Raw genomic sequence first — 16555 nt, 5'->3', positions numbered from 1 at the left:
CCTACGACAACTAAGCGCCTTCCGACGTCAAGCGTTGGCCTCGTGGACTAGAGAGTCCTTGTATCTTACGCTTCCGCTATGTTGAACTATGAACTTGTGTTTGTTCGTTGATCAATAGATCAACTATTCGTGTAATATGGATCATGTGATTCCAATTTGTAAGACTTATGGGTTGTAATGAATGATGACTGTGATACTTAACTATTATGCCTCGCAACAACAATATTCCTGGGATTGCGATGTATGACATAATAGGCATTCGGACTTAAAAATCCGGGTGTTGACAGGTTTGACCGGGTCAACCTCTTCCAGACCCATGCCCATTTAACAAACGGGCGAGGTCAGTGCCCACGACCCTGTCCATGGGTCTAAGCACATGCCCATGCCCACACCCATCGTGTCACCCGACCCAATCGGGCACCCATCGGGTCTGTAGATAACCCATCAAATAGCACCATCTTAGTTTTGCAAAGCCATCGGGACATTTACAAAACTTTTTTCCATTACAATACATACGCGCATCAACTGTATCAACTGTACTTACATCAAATAAAAGACTAATTGTTATATAGAATATATATTTAGTTAATTATCAATACTAATCGGGCGACCCATCGGGTTACCCATGGGCAGAACCTTATGCCCATGCCCTACCCATAACTAATCGGGTTACCCATGGGCATGACCAATGGGCAAAATAATCGACCCATACCCTACCTATTCGGGTCGGGTGCCCATGGGCGCCCAGACCCATGGGCAAGATTGCCGGCTTTACTCAGGATGACATCCAAAAATGAGAAATTTGTAGTCAATTCTTTTAAAATGTATTGGGAAGATAGGTGTACACTCTTTTATGGACAACGTTTAAAGGTAGATGTAGAATGTATTGGGAAGATAGGTGTACACTCTTTTATGGACAACGTTTAAAGGTAGATGTCCACTTATTTGAGGACGGAGGGAGATGACTTACTATTGTACATGCTAGCTATAAATTAACTATAGATGACGTGGCAAACTTTTATAGCCGGCGATCGGCCACACTATTATTTTTGTTTTAAGGGAGGAAACGTTATTGATGCGCTCACATAACCTTGTTTTTCTTCAAATCATTAATTATCAAGGAGTTTGTTAATACGAACGGTCGACAAAGAGCACTTGTTACTTGTTTTCCTTTTGGTGAACATTCGTTCATTTTGAGAATAAACATGTTGGTCCACCATGAGGTCATCGATTAACGGTGCCTTTTGTTTCAGTGTGCGTGGCCTCTTCTTTTTAGATTTTCAATTGGTGGCATGGCACGAGGTGCATGCCCACCATCCATTGATGAGAAAGTGACTGATCTCGTATCAGTACTCATGGCCATGCGAACTAAATAAGTGTACTCCTACCTCTTATTCTAAATAAAGCTTTTAAATTTTTAACCAATTTTTTAGGAAAACGTTGCGACATTTATGACAATATGTTAGTTTTAGTAGATTCGGTTTGAAATGTGCTTTCATAATATACAATCTGACATCATACATGTTGCTACTTTCTCATTTTTGACTACAAATTTCTCATTTTTGGATGTCATCCTGAGTAAAGCCGGCAATCTTGCCCATGGGTCTGGGCGCCCATGGGCACCCGACCCGAATAGGTAGGGTATGGGTCGATTATTTTGCCCATTGGTCATGCCCATGGGTAACCCGATTAGTTATGGGTAGGGCATGGGCATAAGGTTCTGCCCATGGGTAACCCGATGGGTCGCCCGATTAGTATTGATAATTAACTAAATATATATTCTATATAACAATTAGTCTTTTATTTGATGTAAGTACAGTTGATACAGTTGATGCGCGTATGTATTGTAATGGAAAAAAGTTTTGTAAATGTCCCGATGGTTTTGCAAAACTAAGATGGTGCTATTTGATGGGTTATCTACAGACCCGATGGGTGCCCGATTGGGTCGGGTGACACGATGGGTGTGGGCATGGGCATGTGCTTAGACCCATGGGCAGGGTCGTGGGCACTGACCTCGCCCGTTTGTTAAATGGGCATGGGTCTGGAAGAGGTTGACCCGGTCAAACCCGTCCCGATTGCCAGCCTTAATCCTGAGACGGTGCAAGTGAGCCATGTGAACAAAGAAAAAAATAGCGCGCTATAACAAAATAGCGTGGGTCTAAAAATACGCTTTTAGCATGTTATAGCGTGCTATTAACGCGAATAGCGCGCTATCGCGCCGAAATAGCGTAGCGTCGGCTCTCCAGATATGCTATAGCGTGCTATTAGCATTGGAATAGCGCGCTATTTTTTTCATGTGTGATATACACAAATACAAATTATCTTGTCTATCTTATTTGGATCATTAGCCTCGTCCATTGGATTTATATGTTCAATGTAAGTAAGAAGCATGTTCTTGATTTGGCCCTATTTGGTGCTCGTTTTGCTTTTTTTTCGTTACAACGGGGGGCTTTACATCTTTGCGCACGCACTGCTTATGCACGAGGATGCGGCGGAGACAAGGACGAGATCAACATGGGGTTATGGTGATGGCGATGGAGTACTTAACAATGTATGTAGTACGTACATGAGAAACTAGAGGCACTGTGTTGTGTATTTTATAGTAATGGATGTACTCATGTTTGCAACTATTGTATGAACGACAGCTTGTAGTACCAACAGACTACTGTATATATGGCAACTTATATTGTATGTATACTGATATTTTTTTTTAAAATCGTAACACACTAGTAGCGCGTGAAGGTGGTAACACGCTACGGGTATTCAGCTATTGGTAGCGTGCGAGTGCCGCACGATACCAGTATCACAAATACCGGTAACATGTGCCGGCTGCACGTTATCAATGTCGTGATATCGGTAGCGGGTGAGGAGCCATTACCAGTGGCGTAATATCGTTAGTGTGTGAGGGCCGTTACCAAGGAGCTTTTCCCTACTAGAGCGAGTTGAAACAGCTCTTCTTTTTTGCACCAGCGACCGCTTCGGATACATCTTCTTGTCCTGGAAAATCTTTCTTGAGCTCGTTCCAAATCATACACTGCTGCTGCTATCCGAATATTCCACAGTTTGCTAGGGAAGTGCCGTGAGATGCGTCAAAACAGCCTTCCTTGCGGACGGTGAAATACGTTAAAACTGCTTGCCTTGACAAGTCCATTCAGGCTGCACGACTAAGATGCTTCGTGTGTTTAAATATTGTCCCACGTAAAGCAAACAACTCGAACGTTCCAATCAGCATACGCATAGCATAGGCGGCATAGCGCCATAGCCACAATTCCGAGCCACTACGGCCGTCCGGGCTCCGGGACTGACAGGGACGCGACAACGGTCAGGTACGTTGTTTTGCTTACTTTTGTTCTGTGTGCTGGGGGATCCAGTACATGTACATGTCACCCATATTTATACTTGTGCCATGGTGTGTCGGCAGATTATTTCATTGAGATGATGCAAAAAAAATCCAAAGCTAGTACGACGACACTGACCTGTTCATCTCTCGCCTCTCTCAACTCTGGGTTGTGCATGGCTTCAGAAGTACACACTGGATATATGACTCGGCTTACAGGATATACGGTTAAGCACGAATAAATTTTGTTTGGCCATTCCATTAACCGATGCTTGATTCTACATTTTCTTTTGCTGGTAAAACCATATCTTTATTGAGTAAAAATAGAGCGTACACGTTGTTCTAATTGTTGAAGCTCATGCAGAAACACATCAGACCCTGAACCCAACATGAATGCAGTCCTACACCCTCTCCTTGCCAAGTTGGCGAGACAATCACTAACCCTAACTTGATCTTGATCCACCTTTACAGAATTGCAAACTCTACCAGCATTAACTAATGTCTGAATTTCATAGATAATATGCGAACACGAAAAAGGATCTTGTGTTGTAGTATGAATGGCCCACCGCCCACACGGTTGGGGACACATGGCGTGTTAGATTGGTGCAGAGGATGAAGCACATCTTCATCGAGCATGGCTGCAGAAGGTGATACCCCATTATTCACTTACACTATATATTCTTCGATGGAGGTAGACATCTTTGGAAGCAATGGTTGTGAGACAATCCCGTGCCGCATTGATGGCAGTGGCGCGTAGGCATCAGGACAGGGCTTGCTTTTGCTTACCACCGATGTAATCCATGTTAAAACATGCAATCTATCTATCTGTGAACTTCTGAACTTCTGAGTTGTAGTAACTCTATGTTGTTGTGTCCATCAACCTTGCAAATTGTACTGTATCTACAATCAATATGCAGTTATATTTCCATGTTTTATTTGCCAAACTTCCGGGTTACAACACCTCTGTGTCGCTGTGTCCAGCTATCATGCGAACCAGGCTATATGTATGATCACGCTATAATTATGACATGTACACTCTTGTGTTCCCATGAATTATCTGGATATGTCCAATTTATCTCATCGTTCATTTTCTTTGGTAGAATCAGAATATGTATCACATTTGTATTACTAGATTCAGTTGTACCAGTGATCGATGCATACAGGTTTTGCTATCAGTATATGTGTTATCGTGATATGAACAGATTCAATCGTAGGCTTACCATCCAAATAAACAATGTCGGTCTTATCCCCTTCAGTAACTCACAAGCAAAATATGGAATGGTATTACTTACTCTTTGAATGTCATTTTGTATCCTACCAGCAATATGAAAGAATGATAGAAATTGATCATCTTACACAATTTATGAACTCCTGTGCCATTAAAATTGTTACCACAGTATCCTACCAGCCGGCCCGTGCTAGATATAAGTTATATACAAACGTATCCCCATATCTGCCTTTTTGAAAAAATGATGTGTCATCGTATCCATATTAGTATCTATATCGCCATATCTAGGCACCCTAGCATACACCTACTAAATATTTAGGAATCATTTGCTAATTCTTAGTAGGCTGAGAGCTAGCCTAGGGGTTTTAAATGGCCAGCCCAGTGAAACAAGAGGCAAACATAGAAATGGAAATGCCTTAGGTAAGTGTCGATCCCGCGACTTTCACGGTACGTCCCGACTACTCATGCCTCCAGGCCATAGATCTTATTTGCTTGATAGTTGATCAAGATTCCTTATAATATATTAAGTGTCACGCTTGATTTTTTTCTATGTTTTTGCTTTTTTCATTTCTTTTCATTTTGTGCATAACTAACTATGAAAGTTTGTTGCGATGTAGAGCAGTGCAATTTTTTGTTGTTAAAAGTGGAGTTGCAACTGAGATTATCTTTTCAAATGCAAGTGTGGTTGCAACTGAATTTTTTTTTTTTTTTTTTGCAGTTGCAACTGATATATTTTTTCCAGTTGCAAGTGTGGTTGCAAACGAGTTTTCTCTAGTTTCAAGTGTGGTTGAAACCGAAATTTTTTTGCGGTTACAAGCAGGATTGCAACCAAGATATTCTCCAGTTGCAACTTAGATTTTTCCAATTGCATGCATGGCTGCAAGTGAGATTTTTTTCGGTTCCGAGAATGGTTGCAACTAAGATTTTCCCACTTGCAAGTGTGGTTGTAACTGATATTTTTCAGTTGCAAGCGAGGTTGCAACTAAGAAATATTTTTGATTGTGCACCGAGTGGAACACCGATTTTTTTTGTTGCATAATTTATTTTTCCAATTATGAGAGGGAGAGAAATTCACTTGTGTGTTTTTTGAAAAACATTTAGATTGTAAATAACAGTTTTTAAAGAAACAACTAAAAAAAGGCATTGACATTATTCTACTGAGCACTAAGTCAGTAGAGACTGAGTCCTAGAGATACCCTATAAATATACATATTAAAATAAATAGTGCTTGCAAATGTATCGAAAATATCCAACATGCGGGTTACCTTTTTCCCACATGCGAAAACTAGGAGGTCAAGTTCAGGATCCCGGTGCAACCACAAAAATAGAGAGCATGCTTATTACTTGATAATCTTAGGTAACAATATTTACATTTTCTCTCTACGTATAAATCAACTACCGGTTGCTTCCATGTTTGATCGCATCACGAATTGGGATTTTGCTGCATGATATTATCTTCATGCAACTAGAAGAGAAGATCTTGACACCATGTCTTGTGCCTTGATTGCCTAAACCAAAATAGAAAACAAGAAAGCCCATCAGATATCGCTTTACAATGGAAAATATCTGGTGATATACGAGTTGCAAGTTCTTACTTCCTTTTCCCAGTTTATTGAAAGTACGATCCACATAAGAAATATAAGCTTTGTTAGGCTGCCACAAAAGATGCCGAGCCAAAGCCCCTAGTGGAATCACAACAAGTTCAGGTCTTTCAGACATATTCATGTTGTCAGTGAAATGAGATGCTAGAATGGTACTTGATTACACATGCTAGTAGCCTAGTACATACCATTCCATTCAGATGCAGGAAGAACGCAAATAACACTGCCAAGGGGATGCCTGCCAAGTAGTACGCGGCAAGATTGACACGTGCGCCGATCTTCTGCTTGCCACATCCAGTTAGCACCCCTAGAAAAGTACACATAATGATCATGTTATCATGTTTAAGAGTATTCTTTGCGGCTATTTTGAAACACACGGTACTTTAGTTATGCTCATAAGTACCTGAAAGAGAAGTATGCATTCCATCTATGAAGAAGGATATCACGAGAACCGGCATCATCCGGCCGATGTATGTGACAACTTCCTCCTCATTACTGTACAAATAACCCCAGAATTCACGTAGGAGAATCATTGTAATGGAGATCACTAATCCTTCAGACAAGGCCATGCATATGACTAGTCTTGTTGCTAGCTTTGCTGCCTGAGGCTTACCGGCACCAAGTTCATTGGAAACGCGTGTGCTATTTTTTTATGCAGGAAAATACCAGTCAGCATATCGATGGAGAGAGCATCTCACATTGTGTTTGTGAATCTCACGGTACCTTATGGCTGCGTAGAGACCAGATGAAACCATGAACATGAGAACATCGGTATTAAGACTGCATAACTCAATAATTCATAGCTTAGAAACAATGACAACTGACAAGATTGAATTATAGTACACCCTCTGTCCCAAAATAGTTGTCGCAGATTTGTCAAAATTTGAATTTATGTATACACTATATTGCGTTTAGATACAGCTAAAAATTAGGCAAATCTGCGACGTTCTTTTTAGGATGGAGGGCAGTGTACATGCAAAAAAGGAAATGTTATCTTCATTACCATATCGACAATACCGAGGTTTCAAGCATAGGATTAGGAAGAAGACCAGAGAGCAGCACAAGTATCTCAAACGACCACCACTCCAAGCTGCACATGTGTGCAAGTAATTCTACATAGATTAGTTCAAGAGATAGTATATGCGTTTGATCACCGAGCAAGAAGAGTAGCTGAGAAACAAGTTTGATTCGTCTCACCAAACCATCGTGGCGGAGGGGAAGGCGAGCGCCCCGAACTGGCGCAGCTCCTTGAATGCCTCCATGGAGAACCCAGTCCACGTCTTCTTGCAAGCTCCCGACAGTCTCGTGTACAGGGTCAGCATGGCCAGATTGGCGGAGTAGGAGATGGCGCCGCTCAGCGCCGCGCCTTTGCTCCCCATGCCAGCCTTGTGCACGAGCGCCCAGCACACGAGGACGTGGGCCAGTACTGTGATGGCGGAGCTGGCCATCACCGGCACGACGATGCTCTGCGTCTGCAAGAACCGAATGTGGCACACGAGAGGTACGTATGGGACGAGGGACGGGATGAGCCACCGCGCGTAGGTGCCGGCCTCGGCGGCGATGGACGGGTCCTGGCCGAGGAAGAGGAGGATCCGGGTGGTGTTGGCCCAGATGGCGACGACGGGGACGCAGACCAGCGTGAAAACCAGCATTGCCCGCTGCTTGTAGATGCCGAGGAGGTGGTACTGCCGAGCGCCGAACGCCTGCCCGCACAGCGTGTCCAGCGCGCTCGCCATGCCAACCTGCAGCTCGATTTGGTCACGCAAACAATGAATATAAACTTGCCAAGTACTTGTACTTGTAGGCTTGCAGTAATGAAATGTACAGATGCTCACGAACAAGCTGAAGCCAGTGACGTTTGCGAGGGAGGTGGCCAGCGAGGCGCCGGCGAGAGGAAGCTCGCCGAGATGGCCGACGAACATCACGGACACCAACTGTAGCGCGAACTGGAGGACGTTGCTCGTCACCAGCGGCCCCGCTAGCCGCAACAGGCGCTTCGCCTCCGCTGCCACGGCACTCTCATTGGCCTTCTCGGGTCCAGTTACATCGAGCAGTGGCTCGTCTACGCTCGGCTTCAGCATTCTTCTCAGCTCTACAAGCTACAGCTGAGTAATGGAGTGATAAGACTGTGAGAGGAAGCAGGGGGCTGAAGGAGAGCATCTATGGGGAACTGCACTAGAGATCTGCGGAAACTGCGTAGCAACTGTTCATATGATAACACATCATTCCTCAATGAATAAGCCACACGTCGTTTTCAAGGTTTGCTTGACCAAACATTTAACCAACTATATCTCTATTGTGTATTTGTGTTACTACCTCCATACCGGATTAATGGGCAATTACGCACTTCGAGAAATAAGTTTGACTACTAATTTGGTCAATAAAATATAAGATATATATCACAAAAATTATATTATTGAAAACATTTTTTGAATACGAATCCAACGGTATAATTTTTGTGGCATATATCTCATATTTTGTTGACCAAATTTATTGTTAAACTTATTTCTCGAATGCGTAATTGCCCATTAATCCGGTATATATGGAGGTAGTGCACAAAATTAGTATCGCCAGATTCGTATCAAAAACATTTTCTAGTGATACAAAGTTTCTGCCAATAAATCTTATAGTTTAACTAATTCTTAATCAAAGTTATATCCTGAACACAATGCTTGTTTCATGGTAATATAGGTTGTTAAGCATGAGAGCGTGACTGCCAAGCAACATGACAGTATTCATGTTGGATCCAGTAAGCTGGGATATTACTAGGTATGCTCTCGCAATACTACACGCAACTTGGCAGCTACGTCTGTCTTGGGCTCATAAACTGATCAAGGAAAGGTCAAACCAATGCATCGATTAACAGATTAAGTGGATCGATGCCGGGCACTGTGACACACCATGCACATGGAGTAGCTACATAGTAAACGCTTCGAATGCAGTCGCACGGAGTTTAGACGCGTCTCAAGTGGACAGAATACCATCGGCACGAAAAAAAGTTGAGGCCAGCTCAATTGCACACAAAAAAATCTTATTTTTGGAATCTTGCAAAGCTAATCTTGCTGAATACATACAGCGAGATAGAAAATCTGGAACTTGGGCAAGCTAGACACATTCCAGAGCAGCAGTAGAGTTGTTTTCCCTGTGGGAAAAAACTTCATTGTGGTAGCAGTAGAGTTGTTCTTTCAACGCCTGTTATCGATAGCTTGGATTTGAGAGAGGTTACAATAGTTAGGAGACAGTTTACTCGAGCAAACAGTCTCCCAAAGCCTACTTACGAGAAATTAGATCGAGTACTGATGAACTTAGATTGAGAATTTAAATTTCCTCTAGTCTCTGTACGAGTTCTTTCTTAGATTGAAGTTTTGTCAGATCATGCTCCAATTTTGTTATGTACTGGGACGACATTGCCGCAACGAACTTAGATGGCTAAATCGGGATGGCTTCTCGGATATGGTTAAATATATTTGGGACAAGCCTGTTGCTGGGAATACCCCAATTCAAAGGTGGAATAACAAACTACCCTCGATGCATAGATACCCTGGAGGGTAGGCTAAGCACATGACTGGGCAGCTCAAACAAGAGAAATGACATAGACATTCCGAATAGACCAGCCGAATAAAGTACCTGGGTTATCTGAAAGCCCACCCAGAAGCCCAGAGAGTTTCGGATAAGGAATATATAGTTGTATTAGGAATCATGTAATAATACGGGAAAGGCACCCCGACGTGTCTTTCCGCAGTTTGTAACTTGTACGGCATGAAATCCCTCGGCTCCGCCTCCTATATAAAGGGGAGCCGAGGGAAGAGGAAAGGACCGATTCATTGTCAACTGAAAGCACCGCAACTTTAGTCGAAACACCTTTGTCGACTGAAACCTTCGAGATCTACTTGCCCTCTACTTCTTACGAAACCCAAGTCTACAATCTGTAGGCATTGACAAGTTAATACCTTGTCAATTAGCGCCGTCTGTGGGAATTGGAGATCGCAAGGTCGTGATTTCGATGGCATCGTCAACATCATCATCTGTTGCAAGCAACATTGTCGAGGGTACTCCTCAACAATGCCCTCCGTTTGGGGCTTAGGGTAGATGGAATCCTGTAGGCTGACACGAGACATCGGTTATCAAACAAGCGGGGAAAGCAATTTACCCAGGTTCGGGGCCCTCGATGAGGTAAAACCCTTACGTCATGCCTGCCTGATCTTGATTATGAAAATATCGGGTTACAATGGGGTGCCGAAGGTTTCGGCTGTGATCTCGTCGGGAAGCTAAGTTTTGCTGGGACCTAGCTCTAGAATTATGGTGGCTATGATTGCTAAGATTGTGTGTGTCCTCGGCAGCCCCTCTCCTGATCTTTATATAGGGAGCCAGGTCTCAAGAGTTCTGTCCGGGCACGACTAAATTACAAAGAGTCATAGTTCTAAACTTTCCTTGTATTCTTCGTCTCCTTGCCTTGTTCTTCAAGGATCCTTCTTTGGCACCGACATAGCGGCCCACCTTGTCATCGAGTGTCTTCATGGGCCTCTAGTTGGGCCGTATAGGGTAGCGCAATAACAGTTACCCGAAGGGTAATGCCCACGTCAAACACGATGGATGGACGTAAACGAGTCCAACCTGATCTCGCCAATTTTGTTCCTCACCCTCCCGCCCATTTGCATGCATATGCCGATCTGGAGGAGTCGACGGAGATGACGTTCGGGAGCTTCCGCTTCCTCGTCGGGAAAGAATGATCGCATCGTCTTGCGGTACCGATTTTTTCGGGACCATCAGTGGTTGATTCCGATTTCTCAGGATCATCAGCATCATCCATCGAGTCAGCTGACAACGAAGTTTCACCGCCATGCTTCACCAAGCCCGCTGACGGCAGGGCACTCACCGATCTGTTCGGTAGCATGACTTTCGGGTCGTTCACGGATTTCGATCTGGAAAGTGACTCAGAAAGCTTCAACAACAACAACAACTTCAACAACCACGGCTTCACCAACTTCGACTTCATCAACACCTCTGCTGATAGTATGGAGGTCTTCGCCGATCTATAGGACGGTGTCACCGACCCTGAAGATAATGAGAACACAACTGCAATATATCACCAAGTCTGTGCAATTGGTGGAACAAGCAGACAAGAGGATGAAGAGTCTGAGGCTTTCGATGATTTGGGCAATCCTTTCATCGATCCCGCAGATCTCACGCGTGGAACCGATAATAAATACATCGGAACCACGCCGCGAGAAAAAGTGCAGCTGCCGCAGGAAGTGTGGGATAGAGCTTAGAAAGCCATGGATGGCACGAAGCCAATGACCACTGCAGCTACGCCGGAAACGTTGCAAGATTATCAATATAAAATCGCTCGCTCTAAGCGAGAGCTAGAAAAACAAATGCAATACTCGATCAAAGAAGAGTTGCAGCTGCTGCGTCAAGTGAGCGCAGGGCTAGCCTGAGTCGAGAACTTCGGGAGATAGCCACAGGAACACCCGTTCTAGAGCAAGATCTCGATTAGCAAACGTGCCCGAGGCAGATCAGGAGAACTTGATCCAGAATCTGGACATGTCCTTATGTCAATAGATACAAGGGGGAACATCATCCCGAAAACTCCAGAGGTAGGGTATATGGAGACACATTCTTTCCTAATGGCATCCAGACCACCCCAAGGAGATCCTAGGGCGTCACTGTACCTGATGGCCATGGCAGGAGTCGGGGTTATGGGCGCAGCAATAATAGGAAGAGAAGTTGCACCACAACCCGAAAGTGCTCCACACAGAAACAGTCCAAGGCAAAATAGTCCCCGACCCACTACGGTGGCGGCACGAGACGCTCCAAGGGAAGGTGACGTGAGAAACACGGTGACGCAAGCGCGAGTCGACAGAGCACGCGATGAGAGGAGTCCCGAAAACAGAACATGTGAACATCGACACTCACCGTAAGTTAACGATGAGGATCTGTGCGGACTCCCTTGCTTTACTCGACGGGTTCGCAAAACTCGAGTACCCTCTAGCTTCAAGTTACCTGACAATTATAAAAAAATTCGACGGATTGTAAGATCCTGAGGATTGGCTAGTCGATTACTTAGAGACAGTGAAGTTGATGGGTGGAACCAGGGCAACGGCCATGCAGAGCATTCAGGTCCACCTCAGCGGAGCCGCAAGATCCTGGATGAAGAAGCTACCGGAAGGATCCATCGACAGATGAGAAACTTTCGAGGACTTGTTCGTGAGGAATATCCGTTCCACGTGCAAGATACATGCGTCGATAGAGCAGTTAAGGACCTGCAAGCAGAAGTCGGATGAATCAATGAGTATGTACATCCAGAGGTGGAGCATCATAACAAATTCGGCTGAGAACGTGTCCGATGAAAGAGCAATCGACATGTTTGTTGCAGGAATCCGAAGAAGAGATCTAGTCGAAGAATTGGGTAGGTCCAACCCAAGAACAATAACAGACCTCATGGAGATAGCGAATCGCTGGGCTGACGGGGAAGATGCTGTTCATAGCAAATGGCAGAGGTCACCCGAGGAGGATTGCAACAGAAATAACAATCAAAATAGGCGACGTTTTCACCACTTCACAGATTATGACGGTCCCAGCCAAGTAGCGGCTGGCTTCCGAGGAAATAGTGGAGGGAATCATCGGGACGACTACCAAAGGAGTAATGATCAGCGCAACGATCATAGAGATGCACCGAGTTCCAGCAGGCAAAATAATCGGCCAAGGTTTCCAAGGCGATACAACGTGTCACCCGAAGATTTGCTGAACGGGCCATGTCAGATGCATTTTTACCTCGACAATGATGGAAAGAGACAGTCGGGTCATCTTCAGAAGGACGGCCGAACTTTCCAAGATTTGCGGAGATATACGGAGAACGCAAACACCCAAGCACCAAGCAGGGGATACGTACAGGGGCCACGGAGTGAAGTTCACCTGCCACCACCACCCGCAATTTCCAGTGCAAACCAGCATCAGTTGCAACTTGCGGCACCTCCGAGCAATAATGGTGACTTCATAGACACTACGGGAGCGGTTTCGATGATACAAAAGGGTAGACCTTCGAATAGAGTGCAGAAGCTAATCTCACGACACGTGTACATGGCAGAAAAGTCGCCTCCACCAACCGTGGAATATCTCAATTGGTTGGGACAACCAATAGGATTCACTCAAGAGGATCATCCACCTCAAGTTCCACGACCAGTGCAATCAGCTATGATCTTACCGGCAGTGATCGCAGGGTTTGAGGTCCCGCGCATATTCATAGATGGAGGAAGCAATCTAAATATCATATATGCAGACACGTTGCGGAAGATGAATATTTCATTGGCAAACTTGACACCAGCTGACACGCGTTTCCATGGCATCGCACACGAGAAACCAAATTATCCTTTGGGCAAGATTGCATTGGATGTGTAGTTTGGAACACGAGAAAACTTCAAGAAGGAGAAGTGGAATTCGAAGTTATCAACTGGCCGTCACAATATCCTGCCCTCTTGGGATGACCCGCATATGCCAGATTCATGACTGTGCCGCATTATACATACCTGTTATGGAGGATCCCTGGACCAAGGGCCCAATAACAGTTAAAAGGAGTTTTGCTCTGGCAGATAAGTGATACAAGGACTTTCACAAGCTTTCTGAAACCTTCGGGATGCAGGCTGAGTACGAAGCATCCAAACTCTCTACCAACTACGACGTGTGACCCGATGGAGGTAGATCCTTGCAAGAGCAAGATTTCGACACCTCCAATAACTCTAAGGAAGTACAGATCCACCCGACAGATCCAAAAAAGACGACATCCATCGCTTCTTACTTGGACAACGCATAGGAAAGCGTGCTCGTAGAGTTCCTCCATGAGCGCCGGGAAATCTTTGCATGGTGTCCAACTGACATGCCAGGAGTAACCAGGGAACTTGCCGAGCACCCCCTCAATTTAGATCCAATAGCTAGACCAATTTGACGACATTTGCGGCGATTCTCCAAGCCAAACCGTAAAGCCATGTTATCTGAGATCCGTCGACTCAAGGAATCGGGTTTCATTAAGGACTTGCACACTAAGGCCACGTGGGTCGCTAACCCAGTGTTGGTTCCGAAGAAAAAACCGAAGTCCTTCGCATGTGCGTCAATTTCACGTGTCTCAGTAAACATTGCCCAAAGGATCACTTTCCCCTCCCGAGGATAGACCAAATTATCGATTCCACGGTAGGTTGCGAACGTCTTTCCTTCCTCGACGCGTATTCTGGTTACAATCAGATCCGCTTGAAAGAAGAAGATGAAGTCAAAACAACTTTCATAACCCCTTATGGCGTATTCTGCTACAGAACAATGCCCTTCGGGTTAAAAAACGCGGGAGCCACGTAACAACGGATGATGCAGAAGTGCCTCGCCCCAGAAATCAGGAAAAATGTCCAAGTATACATTGACGATGTAGTCATAACAACAAATCAAGGGTCATCCCTGATCGATGATGTTAAAGAAACCTTTGATAACCTCGACAAGTTCCGCCTTAAGTTGAACCCGACAAAATGTTCATTTGGTGTTCCTGCGGGAGAACTCCTCAAATACTTAGTATCAGCCAGGGGATCGAAGCCAATCCATAGAAAATACAGGCTATCTTGACGATGAGAAAACCAATCGAGCTCAAAGAGATACAGCAGCTGACTGTGCGAGTCACAGCTTTGAGTAGATCCGTAGCAAGGTTGGGGGAAAAGTGCTGCCATTTGACGCACTCATCAAGCAAGGAGAAAAATTTGAGTGGAACGAGGAAGCAGACAAAGCTTTTGAGCATGTGAAGCGAACTATTTCGACACCACCAATACTGGTGGCACCCCGAGAAAAAGAACCCCTGCTGTTATATATCGCGGCCACACCTCAGGTGGTCAGCACAGTCCTCGTGGTAGAACGAGAGGAAGAAGCGAGAATTTACGGGGTTCAGCGGCCAATATATTTCCTCAGTGAATTTTTGTCACCATCCAAACAGCGTTACCCGCAGTATCAGAAGTTAGCCTACGGAGTTTTCATGTCAGCACGGAAGTTAAGGCACTATTTTTCGTCACACCCAATAATAGTGGTCAACGAGGTGCCTCTCTCGAACATACTGAACAATCCGGAAGCCACAGGACGTGTCTCCCTATGGGGAATCGAGCTTTCCCCTCGGGACATCACATATTTCACATATGAAAAAAAATAAAGGCAATCAAGTCGCAAATTTTGCTGGACTTTGTTGCAGAGTGGATGGAACTCCAAAATACAGGACCCCCAGATTTATCGAGTACATGCATATGAACTTTGACGGGTCCAAGAGATTGGAAGGAGCTGGAGCAGGCGTGGTACTTGTCTCACCGCAAGGGGACAAGATGAAGTACATATTGCGGATGGCCTTCCCCAATGCATCAAACAATGAAGCAGAACATGAAGCCCTTATTCATGGGATGAAGATGGCAAAAGCATGCAGCTTGACTGGCTTAAAAATCTTGGGCGACTCCCAGTTGGTGGCACAACAGGTGATGAATAAATGCGATGCAGCCAATGCAACATGATAGCATACAAGGAGGTGTACAATGAAATCGAGAAAACCTTCGACGGATGTGAAGTTAATCAAGTGACCAGGCTCAACAACGATGAAGCCGACGTTTTGGCAAACATTGTCTCGCAGTGCCTTCCCATACCACCTGGAGTTTTTTGGGAATAAATCAGTGAAATATCAACCAAGGCGAAGAAGGTGCCGAAGTATCCAAAGAAAAAGGAGAAATCGAAGAAAGACTCGGGGGCTCCAACAGCTCCAGAAACACACACATCGGAAGATGAAGAAGAACCAGAGGAGGTCATGATGATCCAAATTCCCTGGATGCAGGTATACTTGTAATATATCACAAAGAAAGAAATACCTGAGGATCCGGTTGAAGCGAGGCGAGTTATTCTATGATCCAAGGTGTTCACCGTGGTGAAGGGAGAACTATACAAACGAAGCATATCAGGAGTGTTGCAAAGGTGTGTCACACCCGGAGAAGGGCGAGTTATACTGAAGGACATACACGAAGGAATATGTGGACACCATGCAAGCAGTCGAGCAATAGCAGTCAAACCTTTTTGAGCATGATTTTATTGTCTAACAGCAATAGAGGATGCAAAGGACATAGTACGCACTGATGACCCACAAGTATAGGGGATCGCAGCAGTCTTCGCGGGTAGTAAAACCCAATTTATTGATTCGACACAAGGGGAGACAAAGAATACTTGAAAGCCTTAACAGCGGAGTTGTCAATTCAGCTGCACTGGAAACGGACTTGCTCGCAAGAGTTTATCGAGTAATGAGCTTTTATAGCGATGAGCAGTAGTGAAATAACAGCGACAGCAAGTAACAAAGACAGCGAGCAGTGATTATAGTAAACAACAGGATTAAAATAC

At 44.8% G+C, this 16555-nt stretch overlaps 1 protein-coding gene across 1 annotated transcript; it reads right to left on the bottom strand.

Moving 5' to 3' along the window:
- Positions 1–6022: 6022 nt before the first annotated feature.
- LOC124696540 (protein DETOXIFICATION 16-like) lies at positions 6023–8256 on the bottom strand. The gene is made up of 8 exons (XM_047229255.1): positions 8002–8256; positions 7364–7908; positions 7170–7256; positions 6890–6946; positions 6570–6808; positions 6355–6473; positions 6161–6247; positions 6023–6073 (listed from the first exon to the last, which is right to left on the bottom strand). Exons 1-8 carry the CDS (start codon positions 8245–8247, stop codon positions 6023–6025), a joined length of 1431 nt encoding a protein of 476 aa, XP_047085211.1. The 5' UTR covers positions 8248–8256.
- Positions 8257–16555: the final 8299 nt, after the last annotated feature.

The sequence above is a fragment of the Lolium rigidum genome, chromosome 3 (assembly GCF_022539505.1).
Source record: "Lolium rigidum isolate FL_2022 chromosome 3, APGP_CSIRO_Lrig_0.1, whole genome shotgun sequence".
NCBI classification, from domain to species: Eukaryota; Viridiplantae; Streptophyta; class Magnoliopsida; order Poales; family Poaceae; genus Lolium; species Lolium rigidum.
Note: the sequence above shows the minus strand (reverse complement) of the source record. Positions and strands in the feature narration are given on the sequence as shown.